This window comes from Hippoglossus hippoglossus, chromosome 10 (assembly GCF_009819705.1).
Source record: "Hippoglossus hippoglossus isolate fHipHip1 chromosome 10, fHipHip1.pri, whole genome shotgun sequence".
Lineage (NCBI taxonomy): Eukaryota > Metazoa > Chordata > Actinopteri > Pleuronectiformes > Pleuronectidae > Hippoglossus > Hippoglossus hippoglossus.
Window position 1 is genome coordinate 23,533,794 of NC_047160.1, and position 21,432 is coordinate 23,555,225.

The window sequence follows — 21,432 nt, forward strand, 5'->3', positions numbered from 1 at the left end:
TTCCTGCCTCTGTCATCTTTATCTGATGAGTCACAGCCTGAACTGCAGCAGGTGGAGACGTGGGAGGGAGCAGTGTCAGACCGGGTTTGATTTGTTGTGTTTCAGGGAATTCATCTTTTTGTTTTGATCGAACCGGATCAAAGTTCTAAAATAGTTTTAAACCAGCAGGAAACCTATGACTTCAGGAACTAGGTTTTATTTATATAAGTTATTATTTGTCTTTAGCTCAAACACATGCAGGTGTGAAGACGTGGACTAGAGCGTCAATGCAGTTATTCTTATTCATTTTTGATTCCACATCTACAGCTTTAATGGTCCAGGTGAAGCACATAATCTGCTAATTAGAGAACAACCGATTTGGACGAATGCAGATATTGATGTTAGGGGGTAAAACATGTCTGATTCCAATATATTGGCCGATGTTAAAAAACAGTTGGCAATGATTCCCAAGATTTTGTGACAGAGAAATCATGTAATTTCTTGTAAATAAACCCTAAACCTGAATATAAATACCAAGAATTAAAAACAAAATACAAATATATAGAACTTGAATTAAGATATACATTTTTGTGTGAAATGTAAACATAAATGCACATCTTTTCAGCATGGTTTACTCTGTTTTCATATCAGGAAACTTATAAACGCAGATATTGATGTCTGTGGAAGGCTCGTATTTTTATATAGATTTAGATTTTTATCAACCGATACATCGTCCAACAGCTGTTTTCATACAGTTATTCCCAGACATTACCGATGTTGATAGGAATTAGTTTTTGACATTTCATCATTCTAACAATAACGACGATGATCCTTCTCGTCATGCGGGACTTAATTAGGGTTCCTCCGGGACTCAGAAGGAACCAGGCTATCGACAGCATCCTAACACGATGTCAGTCCACTGATAAATAATGAAGGAGTTGCTCACACTGTCAGACTTGGCCCGGCCTGAAGCCCGGAGGGAAGAGCAGCGGATGAAGGGCCACTGCAGTGTCAGTGTGCGTCTGGATCTCCCCCGACACCATCTTGTCAAAAGTGTCAACTTGCTGCTTCAGCTTGACAGAAATTACTTCTCACAAAAACTATATTCTGCTCCTGTTGGCTCAGGGAAGTTTCCACACCACTGGACCATATATATAAAAAAGTTCAGTTATTATGATATAGATTATAGTAGGTAATAGATATAGTAGGTCTTAAATATGTTTAGGATGGTCGTAATTGCGTTAAAGTTCATTTAACGATTCGTTGTAATTCGTTGTATGTTTTAGAAGAAATGTCAGAATTGTCAGAACTGATCTCAGTTCACTCGACTCTGGATTCCGACTCTCTCTAGTCTGTAGTTTCCAAGATGACGTGACATTTCCAGAGTTATTCGCTTCTTCTGGGACTCGGATATTCCCTCATATCTGTCGGGCTCGTCATTGGTCTTGAATTTCCTTCGTTATGGTCTTAAAAAGTCTTGTATTTAACTTGTTGTGAAACGTGTAGAAACTCTCCAGCATGCGTGTTGTATTTTTATTACAGAAAAACACCAACAGTTCTCTTCACGTGTCTTTTCTTGTTTCTGTGTTGCTGCAGATCTTATCGTCAAACTGGCAAAGGACAAGTTTGGAGCCATTCAGACGGAATATCAAAAGGTAAGAGTGTGTGTGTGTGTGTGTGTGTGTGTGTGTGTGTGTGTGTGTGTGTGTGTGTGTGTGTGTGTGTGTGTGTGTGTGTGTGTGTGTGTGTGTGTGTTTTACAATCATTGTTCTGCTGCATCTATTTGTCTGCTTTAGTGCCTCATGTTTTTCTAATCACTTCTAGCAATATATGATGTGAATTACCACAGAGAGACGCTCTGCAGTCTGTGACTGTTCTGGTCTTAATAGCTTTTGTAAACCGAGGCGATCTTATCACCGGGACCCCAGAAAGGAAACGGTAATTGCTTCTGGCAAAATGTATGAATTTAGAGAACGAAACAACATCTGAGTTTTTTTATAAACAACAACTTTAACAACCTCAAGCTCTCTGTTTTTGGCTGAGACCTAAAGGAAATACTTTTTCCTAATTATGGAGGATTCTACCATCTGTCTGTGTGCAGTATTTTCAAAATGCAACTATGTGGATATGCATGCTGGGTTTTGAATACTTTAATTTCTTTTATTTTTGTTGCTTTTGTTCTATTTCATCCACGTGTTTCTGTTTTGTGGCTTTGCTCTTTCTTTGACGCTGAGTTGCCTTTGTCTTCTGCATGCCCTCTCCATCTGATCTGGCCTCCCTCAGCCAGAGAACATAGTGCTGACCCTTCAGGTAAAGTCTGCACTTCACTGGATTTACAGTCAAACCCCCCGTCCCCCTGTGTCGTCCTGCTCCATCCTGTCCCCAATGCGAGTCAGTGGGGCTGCACAGCTGAAGCAGAAATCCTTTACCACTTTGTGTCCTCTATGCATTGGCTACATTTTCATTATTGGAGAAGAGGAGATTAGTTGTGCAGCTCTACGACTTCCACCCATCCCTCACCATCCACCTCACAACCACCCACCCTTTGGCTTGCTCAGACTTTCATCAGCGGCACTGATGAAAACCCCCTTCGTCGTTTGTTCATCAAATGACTCCTCGTCACTGACTGTGATCCTCCTGCATCATCGCAATCAGGGATAATGCAACGGTCCATCTGAGTGTAGTGGAAACTCGACGTATAGTGAAATAAAAGCCTGTTTTCTTTCTTTCTCTGTTGAGCACTCGTGGTCCTGTCGGGGCAGAGGAGGATAGCGTGCAGCACAAACTGCCACGTTCCTCTCAGCGTCCTATCAAACCACATATAATGGAAGAAACACCAACATGGGTTTGGCGTGGTAAATTTAAGTGTCTCGTTTTACTGCTGAATCTGTGAATTCAATACTTTTAGTGTACTTTTAGCCGCACGCTCCCAAACTCGATCCTGCTCTTTGAGTTTTCCTGATTGTAATGACTGACAGGGTGTAAAAGTAGAGCAGAACATTAAAACTCTTCAGTGGTCGTATAGTGAATTCCTTTCGAAACTGCTGGTCGGTCGGCTAATTTGCGTCTCAGCAGTATTTCCCTCCCTGTTGTCCACACTAACCACAGCAAGTATATAAACCACATGTTAACACACACACACAGACACACACTTGATCTTTAGCGTGCTGATGTTGGCACAATTCTTTCTTCGACTGTAAATCTTCGCATACTGACCTGCACCACTGACGCAGCTTCGTAAAAGAGCATCTGTCCTATTAAGTGCTTCAAACAGATCATTCAGGAAAACATCAATTAGAACCTCTTCCCTGTGCAGATTATCCTGTTGCCTCCTCATCATCATATTTCTTTAGTTTTACTTTTGGATAAAGAGGTTGGGCACAGGCACGGGTCAATAAAGTATGACTGTGGCGATACCTCGATTCTGCAGTGGAGCGTTTTAAGACTGGATTCGATTTATGACTGTGGCTGGTCGAGTATCATTCTGGTCCGAGCTGCTACTGTTTTGTTCCGTTCTTTCTGATATTAATAATTAATAAAAGTTTGCCTTAAAAGACTGTTTTACCCCAAAGTCCATCCATCAGTGAGGAGTGGATATTGCTTATTTCTAGCCGGGGGGGGGGGGGAATTCGGTGAGAGGTCAGTTTACATACAGAGACAAAACAGCCGACTCGCCAACAACCACCACCTTCTTGGCGTGGGACGACGGTGTTAAACACTTGACCACCGTGACACCTGCACCCAGTGGAGCAGATAACTTTGCTGCCTTTAAACTGGTCACTCTTAAAAAGGTTCGCTAGTCGGTGAAAGCCCTGTGTAATCTTAGTCCGGATTAAAAGTATATTTAGCCCGTGGACAAAAGCTTTAGACTTTATAAATCACACACACAGAGCAACAAGGTAAACAATGACGTTCTTAGTTTTCTTGCTTCTATCTGTGTTTGTTTTATTTCCCGATTAACTTTATCGAATTGCAAAAGCACAGGTTAGAAAATCTATAAAAAAGATATATAAATACAAATAAAGATGTAAACTAATAAGTGCAATAAATATTTGTTGTCCTTTTGCTAGTGTGGAAATCATGTCACTGGGAATATCATGTGTCTCTTGCAGCTCCCAGTCCAGTTTAATAGCAACATGATCCCAGTCAGGATAATGAATCAAAATGGGACACACACACAAAACCAACAAAAAGGAATCGCATCATTAATTCGTTCACAGCGGCTCGTGTATCTCAGACATTTAGCTGACACTCAGTGACGGCATCTTGCTCGAGGACACTTCAGCAGAGCTTGTGGCCGCCGCCTTGATGAAATCTGATTTCTGAAGAAATGTCTTCGCCGCGCACACACATGCTGCCACCTCAACATCCAGTTCGCTCTCGTTAGAAGGTCATCTTCCTCTTTTGGGCACTTGTTAAGATAAAGCCACGCTCCAAAAATAGTCAGAGCTGCGGGCGCTTGAAGAGCGGTGGTGGGAAAATAAAACATTTTGTCCTTCTTTTGTGAAGATTCGCCCCAATAACAAGCGAGAGCCCAGAGGCCGGGTGACAACGCGAGCGCTCAGATTTGCACAATGCCCTCAACGCATGGGCTGACATTGGTGCTTTGAAGGCTCATTCATGCTGCCTTGATGTACAAAAATGGAAACCGTCAGTTTTAAACGACGTAACCGCCACTGCCCCACATACTTCCATTACGTTGGCATGGTTGTTAAGACGACGTCCACTAGAGGGAAGCACAGAGTCAAGAGTTATTGACGACAACGAACATGTCGATGGTGGGAGAGGTTTTGATAATTCATCTCTTAAGAAAGAGTCAAAACAGGAAATCAATATTAAGTTCCACCATTGTACAAATGTTCCTCCTCGAGTTCTACGGTCATCTCTTGAACTATTGGCAACACTGCCCCCCCACGATTTCCAGTGGTACTGCTCTGTTTGGTTTGTTTTGTCCGTGTCCTGAAGCTTTTTATAAGACGCAGACAAATATGGATGAAGTTAACGCAGAGTATGGACAGAGGACGCCGTCTGTTTCGTATCTAACAGATGTCCAATGTCTCTTCTTTGCTTTTCTTCTGCATCTTGACAGAGCCGTTTGTTCCGTCCTCTCCGTTCTCTGACCCCAAAATTGGATTCGGTCCGAAAGGGTGTGAGTGTCAGCTTGTAAACTCCTGTATATCCCTGACACAGCCCGAATCCTCTCTCATCCAAACGCCGGCTTTGGGAGTTTGGATTATTCTCACAGCGGGAGATCTCCCCAGTTTTCATAAAGATTTTCAAATCAAGTGGAGACAAGTTTTTTCTCTCTCTGACATGTTCACTTCTTTTCTCTCTCTCTCTCTCTGTATGTTCAGAGGTAAAAGCTGCAGGTCCCCGGAGAACGCAGGGTCACTGACCTACGCGGAGCGATTAAGATTAGTGCGAATCAGCTGGGAGAGCAGTTCGTCCGTTCAGGAGCACGGGTAGCAGCGCCGCTTTGATCCTTTTATAATGAGACGCTATTGAGCTTCATTGTGACAAGTTACATACGGTGTGGGAATTACCAACCCCCTATTCAATTTTGCCAATTTCCAAAGCCGGTGCTGAGTGCGGTGCAGATAGGAGCAGATTAAGCGGCGGCGCTGTCGTACATGACAAGGGGAGGTAGAGGAGCCGAGTCTGCCAACACGACAAGTTAACTCTCTCATCGCATCAGGAGAAATGTGTAAGAAATCGTGTCGAGTCACCTTGAATATTTCGAATATTCAATCAAAGTCCCGGCTTATTGAGACGTTGGGTTGAGGAACGAGCGGATTTCATAGATGACGAAGAGGAATCCTGAGTCAGAAGATGCAGCCGAGTTCATCCCTCCACTAACTCCTTGCTGACATATAGTCCTGGTGTTTTAATCTTACTGCCCTTCACCAACATGTATTAACTCTCTGACCTCTACTCACTCATTAAAGGAGACATAAGATGCTTTGTTCAGTTTTTCCATTTCCTCAAGTGTCTTTTAGGCTCTTTGTGTAAAAGTTTGCAAAGTTAAAATGTCCAATGTTTTCATTTTGACGCCTATAGCAGCTAGCCTGACACGCCCCTTAACGAAGCTTCTGTGCCTTTACAAGCTCCTTAAAAGTTCCCAGTTCACCGAGGTGTGAAGTCGTTGGAATATAGGGAAATAAAAACATTGACACTGCAAACAAAATATCTTGTATTTATGTGTCTTGACAGTTTAAACAACACCTTGACACATTTGTCCAATATTTGCAAAGTGACAAAGAGTAAAGAAAAAGAAACAGGTTTGACAAGCGAATAGGTAATTTGCATGTTAATCATAAAAACGTCTGTATTGGCTAAAAAGTGGATGTTTGTCAAGGATGTACAGTTAGTTTAATTTATATTAATATAGTTAATGACGTCAGCAACTCGACAACTCATTTACAAAAGTTTTCACTATCTGCCCGAGATGTTGTTCCAACTTGAGGTGGCTTTTTTTTACGAGAACTTTCCCAGTCATTACTAATGACATTTCATACATTGGTTAGCCAATCACAACAGAGTGGACTAGCTGGCCAATCAGAGCGTACACTAGGCAGGTGGGGGGGGGGGGCCTTAAAGAGACAGGAGCTAAAACCAAGTGTTTGAGACAGAGGCTGAAAAGAGGAGCTGCAGCAGTGGACAGTCTGAGGAAAGTGATGTGTTTTATGAACATAAGAGCTTTTAAACCTTCTCAAGTAATAACATCCTGAATATGAGCAGAATATGTCTCCTTTAACTGTTTATTAACCATCACAACTTCCCTGTCTGTGAACTTGTTTGACGTTGTTTTACAGGGGAAATGAAAATACTGAAGAATCAAGCTTCGATGCATTTTCTCTGAGCACATTTTCCAGTTTATTAGCTCCAGCTGCTCAGTGCAGTATATTCTCACCTGAAGGTTTAACGGTTACTTATAGTTTAAAGCGTCGTTCAGAGCTATTGATTCAACTTTACGGTCATTTTGGAGGCGAGTGGGGTTACCTCATACTGAGAAGTGTTTCTAATACTTGTTCTGCTTCATTGTTTTTAAATGGGATGTAACTAGCATACAGGCAGAATGCAAGGCTGTTATATCAGAGTGCATCAGTTGAATCTGGGTGCACTGGCTGTTTATTTGTCAGTTTATCATGCAATTCTTTAATATCAGCCATAAAGACGGAGTTAAGTGATTATACTGCCAAGAGATAATTTCACCTGTTTCATTTCTGCCTCAATTTCCCATGAATCCTCAAACCTCTTCCACTTCATCATCAGCTGAGCACATCTTCTTATTCTCCTAGCGACACTCTGCTATGAAATTATTAAAAAAAGGACGAACCTCACTGAAACAGTTGTAATTAATCATCTCAACCCCCGGGGGCTTATTTGTCTTCTTGTTTCCAGAAAATCAGGATTTCATGACTTGATGTGAGTCTAAAGTGCTTCTCATAGGGCGGAGCGTCGCTGCAGAGCACTAACTGCTGTGTAGTTCCTTCCTATTGAAGCAGGTTTTTCATCAGATATGCTTTTCCCCTTCATTAGAGTGAGAAAAAAGCTGCTCCACGGGGCTACGTAGACGGCTCTGACTCCTATAATCCTTGAGATGTTGTTATCCTCTCGGTGCATATGGCACTTTATTGGAAATGCATGTAAAAACAACCTTTAAGAATCGCTGTGTTTTCATCTCACAGCTCTTAGGAGTCTTGGCATCTGTCTTGAATAATATTGTATCTAAAGAGTTGATTATTGAATTTGCTTGTGGTATTTAAGAACCGGAAAGAAAAGGATTCTCCGGCAGTGATTAGTGTTATGCAATGTGTATTTTGTTTATCCACAAATCCCCCTTTGGACAAAGAGTAGAGAGAGAATTTCCTGCAGTGGGATCCTGCAAGATATTTTTAGATTTGTTGCTCGTTTTATCCTCAGCATCCTTGTGTGTGTCCTTCCTTCTTCTCCTTTATGTCGTTGTTAATCTATCCTTTCTTCTCTCCCTCACTCCCCGACTCACCCGCTCCCTTCTCCTGATACAATCCCACCACCACTTAATTCTCACCTCTTTTTATTTAATCTCTTTTCCTCCCTTTTTCCACCTCTGATGCCCTTTTCTCACCTCATCTCATTGCCGTGCTCGCCACTGTTATGTTTCCTTATTCCTCATCTCATTATTTTTCCCTTTTCATTCCACTCACCCCCCCCCCACGCTGACCCCAGGCCATCTACTACGAGATAGGCTTCCTCGTGTGTGCGGCGGTGGGCCTGCTGTTCGCCGTCCTGATACCGTTAGTCGGCCTCTTCTTCTGCATGTGCCGCTGCTGCGACAACTGCGGCGGCGAGATGCACCAGCGCCAGAGGAAGAACGCAGACTGCCGGCGCGGCCTGCTGGGAACGCTGCTCTTCTCCACCTCACTGGTCATCACGTGAGTAGGACACATGCACACGCACACGCACACACACACACAAGCGAAGATGCAAGCAGGCGTGTTTTATGCACTGGTATATGAATGCATACATATGCTGCAATATATACAAGCTACATGCACAAAGGCAGGCTACACACATCCAGGGAAAAACACACTGTACATACATCCCTTTTCATCTTGTGTGTCCTTTTCACACACGCAAACACACACACACACACACACACACACTCACACACACACTCACACACACAAATGTTGGTCATCACCCTGCCTTCCCCATCCCCCCTGCTGTTGGCTATATATAGCAAAAAGACCCCATATAGATATTATGTGACAGCACCCTTCATATTTGTGTTTGGTCTAATCTGCAGGGAATTCACACTTTAACTTACTGTGGCGATTTCATAATTATCATCATCATATATACACATATATAAAACAATAACAAACCATCATCATCTCAGTTTTGTACTATTCTCCTTGGTATTTTCTTGGTATACCTCCTGCTCCTGCCTTTCAGGTTCTAGTATATCACTGCTCCAGGGAAATGCAGTGAGCGTAGCAGCAGAATTAACTCCTAAGATTGCTCCTGGTGTAACGCAGTACTACTAATTGTAATTAACTGTTGCAATGTAGTAGTTGTGAATTGCGCTGCCGTGCTGTGCTCGTCTGTTTCCTATCACTGGATACAAACATCACTGACACTTTCTGACACTCGCCAGAGATCAGCAGCTGCAGCCGAGCGGAAAATACTTTAGATTGAGTTGCTTTTAACCATCATCACGTATGGACGATGTGTCTCCACCTCCTCCCGCTATCCAGACATGAAGCCAGAATATCCTGCGTACAAACACGTCCATCTTGCACATTTGGAGCCAGAAAGCGGAACTGAGGTCCCACAGATACACAAGCTCAGCCAATTGCAAGTGTCTCAGCTGTCAATCACATTTCATAGCAGAAATTAACTGATTAAAACCAAATTTACCAGAAAACTAAACACTAGTGTGATTAGAACTACCTGAAATGACAGAAACCATCTTTGGAAACAAATGATTTAACGTGTACTTTTTACTTTTTGTAGAAGGCAGAGTTTATGGCCTATACTGAAGCCAGCCACCAGGGGGCGATCATGATGTTTTGGCTTCACTTTCAGGGAGTTATCATGTCTTCCATCTTTAGTTACAGTCCATGATTAAGGATTTCAGAAAAAATTGTTTGGAAAAGTTCTAGATTTCCAAAGTTTGATTGATTCTTTGATTGTTTGCATCTCAGAATTTATTAGTTAGAACCTCATTAATCTGATCTAACCAGAGCTAGTTCTATAATAGTGACTACGAGTTTAAAGGCGAGTACAAGTCTGTTGACTGATCAACCCAAACTAAAAAGTCTTGGAGCGCCACCATCTTGGAAAAGTAAGTGACGGGTTTGTCTCAAATTAAACAAGATAATGGAAAATGATGGCAAAAGCAGTATTAGGCTTCACATGCTTGGGACTAAAGCTTTAGTGTGTTTATTCTATATATCAGCACATTACATCTCTGTTTGTCCAGTTTATCTCACTGAAATCGTCTCTGAGAAGCCAGAGGAACTCAATCCGCGCTCTGTTGTGCCGTCTCCGTGGAGGGAGCAGCAGTTGCCGTCGGGGATGTAGCCGCGGCACAAAAGGCTTAGGAGGGCGTCCTCGTCTTGTGCTTGACTGAAGGGATCCAAGAATGTGTTTAGTTTGATGTTCTTTGACTTTCGGTCCTCGTTGGAATGAAGCCCGGATATTAGAAATTCCACAGCAATATCCTAGCAGCCCAGACGCAGGAGTCTGAGAGCATCGCCTGAGCTCTTATTAAATCTCCCGAGCTACCAGGCGGAGACGCTGCAGAGGCTCTAATGAAGCAATTACAGGCAGGACAGGGATGAGTACCGAGCCCCGGACCAGGCTGCTTTTCACTGCCACTAAAAAGCTAAGAGCCGGCCACAGAGGAGTGGCAGGGGGGGATATTTATTTTCAGAGAAGTGTTAAAATTGGATTAAGGGAGTAGAAAGACGCTCAGGTACGGGTGAGGACAATACGACTATAGAGGAGGAGAGAGAGAAGACAGTGAACGCACCAAAAGCTAAGTAAGATGTAAATCCACAGGTTCCTTTTGACGTCTTGTTAACAAAGCTGCGTGATTCCGATGTGGTTTAATTCTGACGCACACGTCTGTTTAGTTCTCGTATTCATCCCAAACAAATTCGGATATAATATAAAATACTATCATAAAAATATAAAGCACCAGACTTTAACTTTAACTTCCAACTTGATGTCCTTTTCACAGGAGGTCAATTTACTTCCAAACTGCTCTTTAGATAATATTTTAGAGTGCGCTGCATTGAAGCAGTTCAATCTGCAATATGGATTTATCTGCTTTACTAGAAATGTCACGCTACCTAAAATATAAGCATAATGTATGAATGACTAAGATGAATCCCCCCCCCCCCCCCCCCCCCCTCACTGCCTCCTCTTAATTCAATTTACTATAATGCACATCGGCAGCAAAGTCAGAGGCTGCGAATGTAAATGCACAGGATCAATCGGCCTCCTGGTTTGATATCGCTTGTTCTTCAGAACCCTTTTATCTCATTTGTCAAATCCATGAGCGCCACTGACAAACGCTGTCTGGTTTTAACATCCAACAGGGACGAACCCCTCGTATGTGCAGCCATGTCGGTGTTTCCCAACCGGCTAGTTGCCTTGGTAACCTAGAGTCAATGAATTTGAGCTGCAGCTTTTTAAACTGTCTAAAGGAGATCGCTAAAAACAAACAGTGGTGAAGTGTTGATTCAGTCACACCGGATGAATGACCAATCTCGCATGAAGCAGTTCATATTGAATTTGCCTGGAATATAACATTCAACAAGTGAGCCACACATTTGTTTCCTCGATTATAAAATAGTGTAAATGTGCACATTATACGCTAAATTGTATTTCCCACTTTATAAACAATGAAAACATGTCTGCCTATATTGTTTTTGGCCTTCATGTGCAAAACAGCTGCAGTAAAACTAAAAATGAACAGGAGATGAGCAGTAAAATGTCTGTTTTGCGTCACGCTCTACTGTGAAGGTTGCTGGGTCAAATCCCAGGGGAGCTGCCGAAAAGCTGTGGTTGTAAACATGAATGAGTAATGTTTACTGGGTTAGAGTAGAGCTGCAGGGAGCCGGGGGTTTGATTCACACCGGTGACACAGTCATGCTCGTTGTGCGTGTGTGTGCGTGTGTGTGTGTGTGTGTGTTGTGTTATCAAGTTCAGCACATGAGTTCATCCTGTGTCACTGTTTGTCTTTATGTTAGAAGAAGCAGGAAATCAGACCCAATCAGAGTTTTTACATAAAACTAATTAATTAACCAGATCCAGATTAAGGTAAAGTACTCATTAGTGCAGCTGTATCATTAACTCTCTCACCAGGTTAAATTAGGTGAACGAAGATCGGAATCTAAATAAGATTAACGTGATTAATGAGCCTTCGTTATTTGTGAATCATTGTTTCATAATTACATATAAATAAATGAGACTGATTTCTCTTCGAGTTGTGAATCTGAGCACGAACTCGGATCAGGTTAATAATAAAACATGTGAGCAGAAGTGGAAAAACCACAGAGAAGCGCAGCAGCAGCCAATTAGAGGCAGATTTACAACGAGATGAACCGGAGTCGTCGTAATGATGCAGTGAGAACGAGTTTGTGTTAACAGCTTCGTTGTGGTTTCTGTTTGTCAGATGAAGCCGGCGCGAGAAAGTGGAGACGCACGTCCTCCATCTTTGTTTAGAGCCGATGGCGTGGACGTTTCTTCTAGAGATACGTCGATGATCATTTTTTACTTTTCAATAATTACAGGGATCGTTTGATCGTATATTACAAACGATCAGATCCACACTGACAGATTTGTTTGATTGAATAAAAAGAAAAGATCCATTTCAATATCCGTTCTCGTGAATCTGCAGCACAAACATCTCCCATCACTCTGCTGTGTTTGTTTGTTATTAACGTATCAAGGCTCAGCTCGTGCACGTGGGTATAGTAAAAAGTGCATTCTGCATTAAGCCCGTCTGCACGTTATCAAAAAGAACAGCAGCAGCTATTTCCGTCTCGGCTAATCAGCTCTGACTCCACGTAACTCCTGCATGGATTTACGGCGACGAGATGACAGACACAAGATCCGTCCCTCTGTTCCAGCCGAGTGGAAGACCCCCGCCTCGCATTGTTACCCAACATGCACCTCAGCGGCCTATTTCAGTCCAACGCTATTAACCTAAAAGTTCCAAACACGGCGACCTTAGACATTCGCGGGTAATCACGCAGGGTCTAATTAATGATAATGCAGGTGACAGTGAACTGAGCGTTCGGCGCCATGTGCTTCAGTCTCAGTCACTTTAGATTTAAGGAGTTTGCTCTCGTATACGATTTCAGATATGTAGGATTTCTGCAGGTTCTTTACCGAACCCGCCTCTCACTAAACTCTGGGTGGTGACTATTTGCATGTATCTATCAAAGTGTTGTGTCATTCTTCCTTATTTCACCATCAATTTAAGCCAAAAGTGCCAATCTTAAAAACAGCACACACAAACGCATGGTGTATTAAAAACACTGTAATACTGAATTGTGATAGCTGTTCCCAAAATATGTCACAAAATATATGCCAGCTGTAGCATGTATGCTGTATAAAGATGGATGACAAGACAGCTCCTCAAAAGTGAAGCCAAAAACGTCCAGATCGCCCCCTAGTGGCTGGCTTCAGGGTAGGTCACTAACCCCGCCTCCTCCATGTTAGCAGATGGGACACAGGCCAAACTAAAAAGTCAAAATACACATCTCCCTGTCGTTTCAGATCGTTGTTATGACACTGATGTTTGTTCAAGTGATGATGTTTCTGATCATTTTGGTTTTAGTTCGTTAAAAACATTGTTAAACATCATGATTGGCAGCAGCTTTCTGCAGGACCTCGATACCACGGCTCCACTTCACTTGCAGTATTTTCCCCCTTGTTTATGTGACAAGAGATATTATTAAATTGTTAATAAAGTGACCCAAATAAATCATAAAAACAAACTGCCCGTAACAATAACTGAAAATAAACCTCTCAAGTGACATTTAATACTTGGCTGAACTTTGCATTTGATTGCAGCTCTGAGGAAACAAACTCCTAATTGTAGTGAAACGCCTCACAGTCACTTAATTGCACAATTACAGGACCACAATCTCTCAGACTAACACACACAAAAATAAGCCCAAACTATTAGTCACTTAGGGAGACGCACAAACACACACTCCCACACACCCTCCTGCCGCCTGTAACCCACTCACCGCTCAGTTAATAGCCTCCCCGGGGGGGGCGTCGCACGTGCTGCTATTTTTAGAGGATTCATTAATAGTGCGAGGAGCATTAACTTTGCTCCGTCCTGAAGGAAAGGCACGGCGACTGTGAAGATGGCTGAATAAATGTCAGGCTGCTGGGACGTCCTCACAGGCAATTTATTTTCTAGTGGCAGAGCCGAGAGTTTTCACTCAGCAAAATGTAAAATTAAACTTTTCTCAAGTGCATTGTGGGGAAAGTGGGCACCAGCAGCAGCAGCAGCAGCGGCGGCAGCGGCAGCACCAGCAGCAGCGGCGGCGGCAGCGGCAGCACCAGCAGCAGCGGCAGTGGCAGCAGCAGCAGCAGCAGCAGCAGGAGAAAATAAATCACTGAACTAGAATCAGTGCATCATGGCTGTTCACCGCCACCAGCCAGTTAGTTTATGTCATAAATGTTGCATTCTTATGCTATATAGCAATACTAAATCATTAAAGGACCAATTACATGAACATATACTGTGAAACATTTCATTAAGTTTAGTTTTCTACAGAAAGTACAGGAGGAGGATTTTTATAATATCAAATACATTCGTAAAAGTTTTATTTATTTTACAGTTGGATCCTGAGAAGCTGCATCTGTAGGTGTGAATTATTTAGAAAGTGTCTTTGTCGATCTTCGATCTTTGACTTTGTCTGAGTCAATAATAAGTTTCTCTCACTTCCTGAATAATTCATATTTTGGAGAAGCAAAGTTTTTATAACGCGATGAACAGATGGAGTGAGGCTGCTCTTCTGTGCTTTTTAAAGTTTTGAGTTTTACTGTCCCATTTTGAGTTTTACTGATTTTGTCGTCCTTTAGTTCGGTAAGTTCATTGAGAGATAGTTTTTTTTAGGTAATTGGTAAGTTTCGTTGGTTTTAAGAGAGTTTTTATATGTTACTAAAATGAAAGTTGAAAGAATGACAAGCAGAGCAACTTGCCATTTGGTTTTTATTTGTTTTTTCATAAAAAATCCATGGTGAGAAACGTAAGTACAGATGTAACAGTTTTGAGATAGAGACGATTATTTAGTTCTAGAAACTGGCCCATAAACATCTGAAAAAACCCTCAAATTGTCAAAGTGAGCTCACACATTCGGTCTATAACTCTTTTTGTGTTTCATTTCTTCGTTTCCTCGCTTCTGATCTCGATGATTTTCTTTCCTCGGCACAATCTTCTCTTTTTTTGTGTTAAATTGAGAAACATAAGAAAAGAACGTACAAAACCACAGAAGCGTTTTCATTTCTGTATTTTCTAGCTATTCCCTCTGTCATTTCTCTTGCACACAGGAGGTTGACATCCTCACTTTGATGCTTCCTACAAAGCTCCACTTGTCTTGATCATATTTCCAACCAGGATGAGCACAACAGTTATTAAACCAGTGAAAATATCAAAGCATTGAATCATTAGCCTGAATCCACTCTATAGTTAAAAAGATGTAACAACCCCATATTCAGTTTAGAGTGAACAGTGCAATATCCTTCCTCTCACACTTTACATGGCCAATATAGTTTAATGGCCACATGTATAAATGTCTCCATCAGTTGCTGGTCACAGTGGTGCAGACACGACTTCGCCACTGGTGCAGTAACATGAGAACAGAGCTGACACAGCAAACACAGACTGAGCAACAGCACAAGCCCCAGTCACAAGGACACAGAGACACAGGAGCTGCTATTAATCCGGCTGCACTATACTGAGCTTTTATTTTTGGAAAGTTGTTAAAATACATAGAGCAGGAAACTGCTTTGTCCTTTCAAACTATCACTTGTGCCTGAAGTCTTATTTCAAATTAGAAATGATTTTTATTTGTCTGCCCGCTATTTGCCATCGTGTCTGTACTGTATTTTATTATATTCGAGTTTCCACTAACTGAGCCCCTGTCCCCTCTGTCCCCTCTGTCCCTGTGGAGGAGACACGATGTCCCCGCGGATGCCTGATCGCTGCCCAGCACGTAGACAACCACACAATGGCAGCTTCACGCAAACCGGTGCCAAGCTAATTAACTGGAGAGGGTTGTTGTCAGATTTGCTTTACATCCCATCATTTCTCACATCTCCTGGGGTGAACCTCACTTTTACTGGTTTGAAGCCAAAATCCACTTTAATTTTTTTTGTTTTACAGATTCCATTTTGTCTCCTCGTCCCGGCTCCTTTACGGTCTGTGACTTCTTGTAATGAGTGAAATATAAATCAACACACAAAGTGCTCCAGCAGGGAACTCCACACAGTGAAGCTTATTGATGTGCGCCGCTCGGTCAGGACTTTCTTTGGATTTATCGGTGCACATATGTGTTACAATAGTGATGATGTGGCACAGTGTGGCACCGGAGAGAGAGAGAAGCTGGTTTACAGCTGAGAGCTGGTTTCTATCTCAGGGGCGTCGGCTCCGAGGATTTATAACCACAAAAATAGTCGCATTTCTAACGCAGACAGAATCGTATTTCATCTCTTTGTCGCTGTGTTTTAACTTTATGTTCAACAGGGTTGAAGCGGCACCATTTTAAAAATGCTGTGGTCAGATTACAACTCGCACTGTACGAGTAAATCACCTGCGATGGAAAAGCCAAAGCTCACGATTTACGACTTGTGACCATATGTACCGTTCTGTGAGATGAAAAGTAAAAAAGAAGGTGAGAAATCGATATGTTGGTCGTGATAGGAGGAGGTGGAAACATCGAACAGGCAAATATACTGATGTCACAGCGCCACCAACCTGGCAGCCATGTTTTCTGTACATAGGATGTGTTGTGTCGCCACGTCCTGGTTTCACTCTCTGAGTTTTTATCTCAATCAAGGAGGCCGTGTTGGTCACTTGGTCGCAAACTACTGAAGGGATTTCGAAATTGTTTGACGGGTTGGAAAATGGGCCAATAAATAATCCGTTAAATTTTGGCGTGGATACAGACAAGGTTGTGGATCCAGGATTTTTTTTAAATCGCTCTTCTTTTGTCTGCGTTGTATTTTTGATATTTTCTCTGATTTCCCAGGAAATAGTCCTAAAACTTGAAGAAGAAAATCAGGCATATTGAAGGGACTGTTGTCTATGAGTGTGCAATTTGTCTGGTTTATATTTATCAGCACAGTTGGACGCAGGTATGCATTCCACTGATAGTTATTCTGGTCATTTGCCATTTCATACAGACACAGTGAGAAGAAACGATGCCGAGTTTAGGTAATAGCTTCTACTATGCTCCTGTGCTCCTCACTACACTACACTGCACGACACAATCTGAAAGTCGTGATATTAGATTTTGTCTCTGTCCTCGTCCATTGCAACCACGACTCAGCCATTACGAGAGTGTGAGATTCAGAAGTACGACTTCACTTCTCCGGCCGAGTCTTCACCGGTGTTTTCTCTTCACTCCTCCGCAGAATCTGTAGGAATTATTTTTTCTATCTCGCACAAGCCCACACAGACGCAATGAACCTCGCTCCTCTCAGCCGAGGTCTCCACAGGCCGACTCAGGCAGCGAAGATCTTGTTTTACTGCTGCGGATCCGTGCATCAATATGTTCAATACCCAGCGTAGGCGGCGGCGGCTCTGATCATGTGGAACATCACAATCACTGCAGGGGAAAAGGTGCGTTTGAGGCTGAGAGCGAGAACGGTGAGCTTCACACTTCATTTGTTGGTTTTCATTCTGGGTTTTTTATACTTTAATGTGGGTTTGAATTTTTTATTTCCCCCGAAAGTAAATGTTTTGAGTTGTGAACGGAGGCTGCAAGTACTGATGTTCAACACGTTATAAATAAACAAAAATCAGGTTTATATTTCAGCCCTTCACCATCATTGGTCATTCTGAGCACAGGTCCTGCAGACGGAGCGTCTCAGTGCACGTTGAACTCAGCTCTCACTCTGTGTTCGCTCCACGCTGATCCCACCTAATGACAAAAGGCTCACGCTGGTAGAACCAATCACTGGTCTCCAATTTCACACAACTGCAGGTCCCTTGAAAAGTGACTTTCAGTGCTGACACCAGAGAAAGTTTGAAACGCTTTCTCCAGAGTCTTTTGTAGTCGAGAGCTAAATAATTAAATGCAAATCTTAGTTGATGGGAAATTAAATCGGAGCTCACGTTTGATTGGTCAAGGATTAATGGAATATGTACTTTGTTATGGAGACATTAATTACAGAGTAAACACACCAGCACTTGGAATTTCTTCTTGATCAGTTGATAATTATTCTCATATCACATCGTTAATATCTGTTTGAAAGGTTAATAATTGTTTATTTTCTTTTTATATCCTCTGCTGCCTCTCTGCCAAATGTCTTAACTAGTATGTCACCACGATTTCTAAAATACTGACTGTAAATTAAGGTATTGCATCATGCACTATACCCAGGATGCCTTGCAAAATGCGGTAACTAACTGTGAAGATGTTTTATGGTATTTTTACTGTGTATTTAAATGTAAAAATACAGCAAAGGTTCAGTGATTACATGAGTTCCTGTTATAACATGACAATCACCAAACTTCTAAACCTATGTGTTCATATTTATGCTTTATTTCCCCTTTAGAAATTGAGATGCTGCGATTTAGTGCCTTGCTCAGGTGCTCAGGTATTCTGCCAATACACTTTAAAACAGTCATTTGCATCCGAAATCTGTACAAGCTGATGATTATGACTGAAAACCACTGGATAGATACATGTTATACGTCTTTATCTACTTGGAGATAAACCACAAAATGACATGAACTTCAGGCCATGTTTTTTGAATCTCTTGGCTCCTCTTGGGTTTTTTAAAATCCTGCTGAATTCCACTGACCTTCTGTGGATGAACCCTACAGGCTGTTTGGCTCAGAGTTTGTACTCATATCATTTCTGGACTGTTTACTGTCAATTGTCTTCTTGTGTCCCACCCACTGAACACATCATCCTTATGAGGACGGGGGGGGGGGAGAATAACACCGTCTTTTCTGGCTTGTGTTGCCCGGAGCTACGGCCCCGGAGTCACAACGCTTAGATATTCATTGTCTGGATAAATTCTTGTTAGGACACGATGCTGCTCTGGGAGGCCGGACTCAGGCTGTGACCTGGCAAAGCTCCGAGAAGACAAAATCAAACTGTGGATAAAAGGAACAGCGGCTACTTGAGGGGGAAAAGCTGTTTAATGGAATGAAAGCAGACTAACCCGAGGCCTGACTGAATAAAATGGTGGATTAATTGCGTTCAGCGGGGCCGTAATTGAATAAAGTAATTAACAAGACTCTATGGAATCAAACAGTGGCTAAAAGAGATCAAATGGAGGCTATGTAGCTGCATCTTTGACCTCTTAACATTAAAATATGTGCATGATGTGTCAAAAGTATTGATTTAAAGATTTGTCTCTATATAGAAATAAATGAATACAAGTAAAGAAGAGCCTGACCGATATGGATTTTTGGTTCTGATTCTCTGATACTGATATATTGGTCGATAAACAACTATAAATAAAAAGAAAACACAAATACTACCCAATATGTAGAACTTGAATTATGAATAAACATAATTGAATAACGATAGACGACAAAATAAATAAATAAATGCACATCTTTTCCACATTGTTTATTTTGTAAACACAAACGATGACGTGGATTTGTCTGTGAAAGCCTCAAATCTGCCGATATTATCGACTAACAGATAAATCGGTTTGGCTCTAAAATGAAACACTGGTTTTGATGCCAAACTTTTCATGCGTGTGCAACAGGTCAGCTGCTTTATTCTCCTATAAATAAACCATACAGTTTGTGTTCTGAGCCTTTGATTTCAGGTCACTGAGTTCAGCCCGGCACCAAAAACGACTGAAATGCTTTTAATAACACAGGAATATTCCTTTATTCACTTCACATTCCCTGTTTGACTCTGTTTCTCTGATTTCTTTTGCAAACATTGCAAATCAAGAGCAAGCGTCTAAATCGTCAGTTTGTTTTTCGGGGGAATTACAATGACAACAGTTTTTTCTTATTGAGAGGCAGCATAATAGAAGCCCAGTTCCAGCAGTGTGAAAGCGGGGACGGGCTGGGAAAGACGACTGTCCCAGCCCTCGCAACTACAATCACACTGAATGCAGCCCATTGTTGGAGTTTGTAAAAGCTATGGAGCCACCAGACCATGTAACACTCACTGTCCAGCCCCCCAGTATAGTGGCCTAGATTCTGAGGCACTGCACCAGTTTGATGCTCCTGTTTATCTGCAGTTGTGGGGCTTTCCACCCCGAGGGACGGTTTCATGTGTCATTTGGCTTCGGCTCAAACAGGAATTGCAGCCGTTTCTCACAGTGGCTTGAGGTGAATGGTCCTCCCACTGTGTTCGAATCGTCCCCTCTGGTCAGTAAGAGGCACACCAACAAAAAGCAGCCTCGCAGAGATCCAGTCATTAGCCACAGTTTGAGGTAGTACTCAGTGAAAGTGTCGCTGATACGGAGACAGTTGAGTTTGTCTCGATTATGTCGTCTCAGCCTTATTCTGTGAAAAGCTGTTGTGATTTGGGGCAATACAGATAAAATAATGTTGAATTCAAAGGAGACATATTCGGGTTTCTAGTATTAATTTGGGTTGTTATTGAAAAGGTTGTAGACAAGATAAGATAAGATAAGATAAGATAAGATAAGATAAGATAAGATAAGATACGATAAGATAAGATAAGATAAGAGGAACCTTTATGAGTCCCACCCTGGTGAAATTTGCAATATTACAGCTGGAAGAGTCAAAAATAGGCATCAGTAAGTAATAATAAGTAACATGCAATACTTATGTGTGAGGAAATATAGAAAATATAGCAAAATATAAATTGGAATAGTGTGAGAATACTTACAGTGAATGGATTGCACATGAACCAATGTATTGCACAAATGGAATTTGACTGTTGCTTAAATTTGGACATTAAAGATTTTACTTTAACCATATTTTTGACATTTGACACTAAAGAACAATCAATAAATCGCGAAAGTGCACAAATCATCTGATTATTCAACAACAATCATACAAAATAATGTTCAGCTGAAGCTCGAGGTTCAGTAGGAGTTAAGTTATATAGTTCTCACTTTCTGACTTTTTTCCAGAGAACATTGATATTCCAGGAGAAAATGCGTCCATTTGTGAGCGTGTGAAAACTGGTGAAAAGTTATGTTTTATGTATTTCATGCCGAACCTTCACATTCTAACTTAAATCCTCTCTTCGCTGCCGTCATGCAAAATTCATGTCTTTTCTACATACTAAACTCCAGTCGGTTTTATGCTGTATGGAATTTACAGCTGAATGGAATGGAATATATTTATCTGTTATATGTGATATTTCAGACACCATTAAATCTTTGGTAATGATTGACCCTCGGGGGGGGGGGGGGAATCCACATTGTCTTTGTTTCCTGTTGCCTGGATTCAAACGCTGAGAGCAGCAGTGAGAAAATAATCTTCTCCACATAAATTCACTCCACAGCGTCTCTCTTCTCTTTTCTGTTATCCAGCTCAGGCATGTGAGTTTGTTTGATCCCTTTAGCATTGCAACACAAATTTGTATTTTCTCGTCTTTACCCCCCAGAAAATAACTAGAAGTGAACAAAACTACCAAGCTGAGCCCAAACTTGATTTTTGCTGAAGGTGCACGGTCGTGTGCTACGCAGGTCGCTTGGAAAACCGCTTTGGCGTTTTTCTCAAAGAGTCTTTGTTTGGCTGCAGATTCCAGCGACCCT

At 41.9% G+C, this 21,432-nt stretch overlaps 1 protein-coding gene across 16 annotated transcripts in view; it reads left to right on the forward strand.

Annotated features, from left to right (window-relative positions):
• The window catches only part of prom1a (prominin 1a), a 65,674-nt gene that overhangs the window by 21,642 nt on the left and 22,600 nt on the right, over nt 1–21,432 (forward strand). For 11 of the 16 annotated variants that reach the window (XR_004615171.1, XR_004615175.1, XR_004615176.1 and 8 more), the window contains exons 2-4: nt 1,576–1,634; nt 2,263–2,289; nt 8,188–8,393. Coding sequence is in view for 8 of the 16 variants with exons in the window: in XM_034597981.1 (XP_034453872.1) it covers nt 1,576–1,634; nt 2,263–2,289; nt 8,188–8,393 (292 nt within the window). In the remaining 8 variants the exon portion in view is untranslated. The remainder of the gene's footprint in view (nt 1–1,575; nt 1,635–2,262; nt 2,290–8,187; nt 8,394–21,432) is intronic. The other 5 variants (XR_004615173.1, XR_004615174.1, XM_034597985.1 and 2 more) reach the window with 1 other exon arrangement.